The sequence below is a fragment of the Cyprinodon variegatus genome, unplaced genomic scaffold (assembly GCF_000732505.1).
Source record: "Cyprinodon variegatus isolate N-32 unplaced genomic scaffold, C_variegatus-1.0 Scaffold1080, whole genome shotgun sequence".
In the NCBI taxonomy this organism is placed as follows: domain Eukaryota; kingdom Metazoa; phylum Chordata; class Actinopteri; order Cyprinodontiformes; family Cyprinodontidae; genus Cyprinodon; species Cyprinodon variegatus.
The window spans coordinates 128,385-130,420 of record NW_015151533.1 but is presented as its reverse complement, the minus strand read 5'-3'; the positions used below and the strand labels follow the sequence as shown (position 1 = coordinate 130,420).

Genomic DNA, 2,036 nt, shown 5'->3' with positions numbered 1-2,036 from the left:
AATGAGCTCCTTGATATGTGCTTGAGAATGGCTTAGTCTCCGGTTAAACCCAGGTTTAAAGCCTTGCAGGGCAGCCTAAAGCCCACTGCCAACATTAAGACAGAAAAAAGAAAGAAAAAAAATAACAGTCAGTTCAGGTGTTTTATAAAAAAAAAGTGAGTCAGGAAATTGTCTCTATAGCTGAACGACTGTTGTTCTCTACTCAAAAAGCAATTTAGTTTTTAAAATGGAAAAAAAAAATTAAATTTCTTATATTTTTTATTTAAAATTTCAATGTATAACATGGATGCATGAAACATGAAAAAAAGAAAATAACAAACCGTCAGTTCAGGTGATTGAGAAAATATGTGAATCAAATTGTCTATAAACCAAACCTTGTTTTATTTCAGTATTAAATTCCGTTTAAAGTAACAGATTATAATTTAAAATGTCTCCAGATCTTTACTCGGGTCACTTTATTCGGACCCTGCTGATTGTTAATTAGTTACCCCTGATCTATATTGATGCTTCAATCCATCCTGTAATTGATGATAAACACTAGGATATCCTCTGATGATGATATCGGATAGAAGTTATTATTTTATCATTTAGTAGAACTACATGAAAAAAAACTGTATTTTCTAACTTTAACATTAGTCTGTCCGGTTTTATTCGATGACACGTCGTAACGTTCAGTAAAGAAGATGCCGGCTTGTGTTTCAGAGTGGTTTCTATAACTATGCGAGTGTTCCTGGGGCCCTGAGGAGCATGTACGAGACGGAGGGAGTCAGATCGCTGTTCTCTGGGCTGACTGCTACGCTGCTCCGCGACGCTCCCTTCTCCGGCATCTACGTCATGTTTTACAGCCAGGCCAAGCGAGCGCTGCCTCAGGGTGAGTACGGCACAGAGTTAGCATAAACAAACCAACCTCTGGAGTTCTCATGTTCGACATCCTCTTCCTCAGAGGTGACATCAGCGCCGTACGCCCCACTGGTGAACTTCGGCTGTGGGGTGGTGGCAGGCGTCATGGCTTCTCTGGCCACACAGCCTGCAGATGTGGTGAAGACTCACATTCAAGTCAGCCCGTCCCACTGGAGCACGGCTGATGCTGTTCGCTACATCTATAAGGTGCGTCCGCTGTGGGCGTTTAGGTTGGAGTGACAGACTCTGTGTTTTTACACTTTATTTGAGCGAGTGAAAATAAAAGAATGTTGGAGAAAGTCGCAGATGAGCGATGCGTTACATTTTAATGCCGTAAACAATGAGGCTGACATCGTCCCCTAAAGCCGCTCTGATTGTTTCACGCCAACAATCTTCAGTAGTTAACAGGTCTGATGTCTGTCCCTGCGTTTTGCTCCAGAGAAAATTCAAAACAGTTAACAGCAATACAGATGTGACGCCTACCTGATAGTTAGGCAGTTTCCTAGGGCCCCAACTTCCTGGAGGCCCCATAAAACTCTTGTTTATATGTATAGTTAATACAACTATTAGTTATTTGTGCACATTAATTATGTTTTTGATAAGAAATTAATGCAGTTTTTCTCCTTGTATGAAGGTAAAAACATGTCTGATTAATCAAAATCTATACTTTCAACCATCGCATAAATTTTATTTAAGAAAAAGTGATACATTTAAATGTAACAAACTACAGCCACGTTTGATCTAAAGTATCTTTTATTCCTCTGTTTCGCCGCAGTATTTCTCTCTCCTCCGATTGCTGAAAAACAAGTAAATCAAAACCATCATCCCAATTAAAGTCTAGACTCTTTAGATCACAGCGATTCACAGCAGACTAAATATCAGTCATAACATTATACCCAAGCGGGGGGGGAGTTACCATTAGGCAATACTAGACAGGTGCCTAGGGCCCCAAGTTCCTGGGGGCCCCATAAACCTCTGTTTACCTGTATGGTTAATACAACTATTCTTTATTTTTGCACATTAATTATGTTTTTGATAAAAATACTTTTGGTAAAATGCCATCAGAACGCTTATAATATTGTGTCTCAGCCCCCCCCCTTCAGTGTCCACCATATTGGATCAGTCCATTTGCTGCA

General features: G+C 40.0%; 1 protein-coding gene across 1 annotated transcript in view; it reads left to right on the top strand.

The window, feature by feature from the left end:
• Window positions 1–2,036, top strand: part of LOC107101315 (solute carrier family 25 member 38-B-like) — a 10,114-nt gene that overhangs the window by 6,570 nt on the left and 1,508 nt on the right. Inside the window, exons 5-6 of the mRNA XM_015400183.1 lie at window positions 703–871; window positions 944–1,107. Of these exons, the coding sequence (XP_015255669.1) occupies window positions 703–871; window positions 944–1,107 (333 nt within the window). The remainder of the gene's footprint in view (window positions 1–702; window positions 872–943; window positions 1,108–2,036) is intronic.